This window comes from Cebus imitator, unplaced genomic scaffold (assembly GCF_001604975.1).
Source record: "Cebus imitator isolate Cc_AM_T3 unplaced genomic scaffold, Cebus_imitator-1.0 Scaffold461, whole genome shotgun sequence".
Classification (NCBI taxonomy): Eukaryota; Metazoa; Chordata; class Mammalia; order Primates; family Cebidae; genus Cebus; species Cebus imitator.
Genome location: NW_016107776.1, coordinates 1,359,029 through 1,360,860, shown reverse-complemented (window position 1 = coordinate 1,360,860; position 1,832 = coordinate 1,359,029). Strand labels below are relative to the sequence as shown.

General features: G+C 51.0%; 1 protein-coding gene across 1 annotated transcript in view; it reads left to right on the top strand.

Annotated features, from left to right (window-relative positions):
• The window catches only part of GAB4 (GRB2 associated binding protein family member 4), a 40,064-nt gene that overhangs the window by 11,692 nt on the left and 26,540 nt on the right, over positions 1 to 1,832 (top strand). Inside the window, 1 exon segment of the mRNA XM_017512031.1 lies at positions 1,239 to 1,446. Coding sequence (XP_017367520.1) covers positions 1,239 to 1,446 — 208 coding nt within the window.

Genomic DNA, 1,832 nt, shown 5'->3' with positions numbered 1-1,832 from the left:
CTCAAAAAAAAAAAAAAAAAAAAAAAAAAAAAAAAGGAGAACTCTGCCCCCTCTGATATGACTTGAAGAACCCTTAGAAAGCCACCATCAACACCACCCAAACATGATGCCACTAGTGATCACATCATTTGAAATTACACCTGTAGACCTTCATTTCTTTTGAAGAAGAATTTTTGCTGTTGGGATATTTGATTGCTGAAAATATGTTGTTATTTAATCTGCAAACAGACTAAAAACCGTCTATGTACTTGGCCTCTATTAGGTAAATGCTTGGGCCGTGGAGGTAACAACATGAGTCACAGTTCTCAAAATCCCATGGGCTGGACAAGGAAGTGCCTATGATGGGACCAAGCTTATAATGGGAACATGGGCCAAGTGCTGTGACACCCAGAAGAAAGCCGGTCCAGGGAGTTTCAGAGAGAACACGATATTTGAGCAGGGTCTCAAAGTCTGCATGTGAGTTTGGGTAGAAGTGAAATCCGCACAGAAGGAACAGCACAAGCCAAAGCAAGGAATCCTGAAAGAGGCCGGCGTGTGCAGGACGGCCAATGCTGCCATGTACCTTGGTTGTGGGTGTAGGAAAGCAGGAAACAGGTCGGACTGTGAAAGGCCTTGTCAGTTCTGTTGAGGAGTGTGGACAGGTCCTGGCAAGCTAGCCAGGTGAACAGTGTGCTGAGCCTGGGGTGCAGCTAAGTACCACCTGTCCATGTTCCTTGCCAACACCACAGGAGAGTCTGAGATGCCACGGAAGGACAGGTGGGAGAGCTGGGGTTCAGTCTTGGGAACAGCTCCAGATACATTTGTGCAGGGCCTCCAAGAATGTGGCTTCAGTTGGCAAGCCTCACTTGACCCAGCCAGCCTTAGCCTTGAGGGAGGCCATGACAGAGGAGCCACCGTGGAGGAGGCAGGTGGTGGCACTCACCACTGCAGAGGCTTTCTTGCCTGGGGGCTGGGACCACAGTCCTGGACCGTGGGGAGTCACATTCTCTGGGAGTGGAGCAGTCATGACGGAAGGCACAATGAGGCCTCCAGGCTGCTCCAGGGCAGGAAGGAGGCAGAGCGTCTGCTCCTCAACCAGGATGGCCAGGAGGCCCCAGCCCTCCTCTGGGAGGATAGAGGGGGCGGGCGTGTGAGAGGGAGCGTGCTGGTGCTGGATTAGCTCCTCTGTCTTCATGTGTTTCTACCTCTAGCAGCCTACTTTAGGACAAGAATGCCCTTCCTTCCTGTTTCATTCACAGGCTCCCTGGGAAACATTTCCACAGCCAGTCATGGCCCCCGTTCTTCTCCAGCTGAGATCAGTCGCTCCCACCAGCACCTCCCCCAAGAACGAGAACCCACGTCTGAGCCCTCTGTGTCTCACCGTGTGCCGCCCACCTGGCCCATCCCTTCACCTCGGGGGTGTCTCTGCTTGCACCAGCAGGCCAGCCAGAGAGCAGGACATGCAAGGTAGGGGACCACCGCGGCCAGTGTGGGGAGTGATCCCTGCAAGGTCTTGTTCTATTCAGTCCCTGATTTTTTTACATTTCAAAGAGAAGGACATACAATATTATCTCTTTCCAGGTAAGCAAACATAGATAACAAAACATAATTTTTTATGTAGCCTTCCCATTTTATTGGTTTTATTTGTGTTGCTACAAAGTGATAATTGGATTCCTAAGAAACCTACCATTATAAAAAATCATGCCATGGCCGGGCGCGGTGGCTCAAGCCTGTAATCCCAGCACTGTGGGAGGCCAAGGCGGGTGGATCACGAGGTCAAGAGATCGAGACCATCCTGGTCAACATGGTGAAACCCCATCTCCACTAAAAATACAAAAAATTAGCTGGGCGTG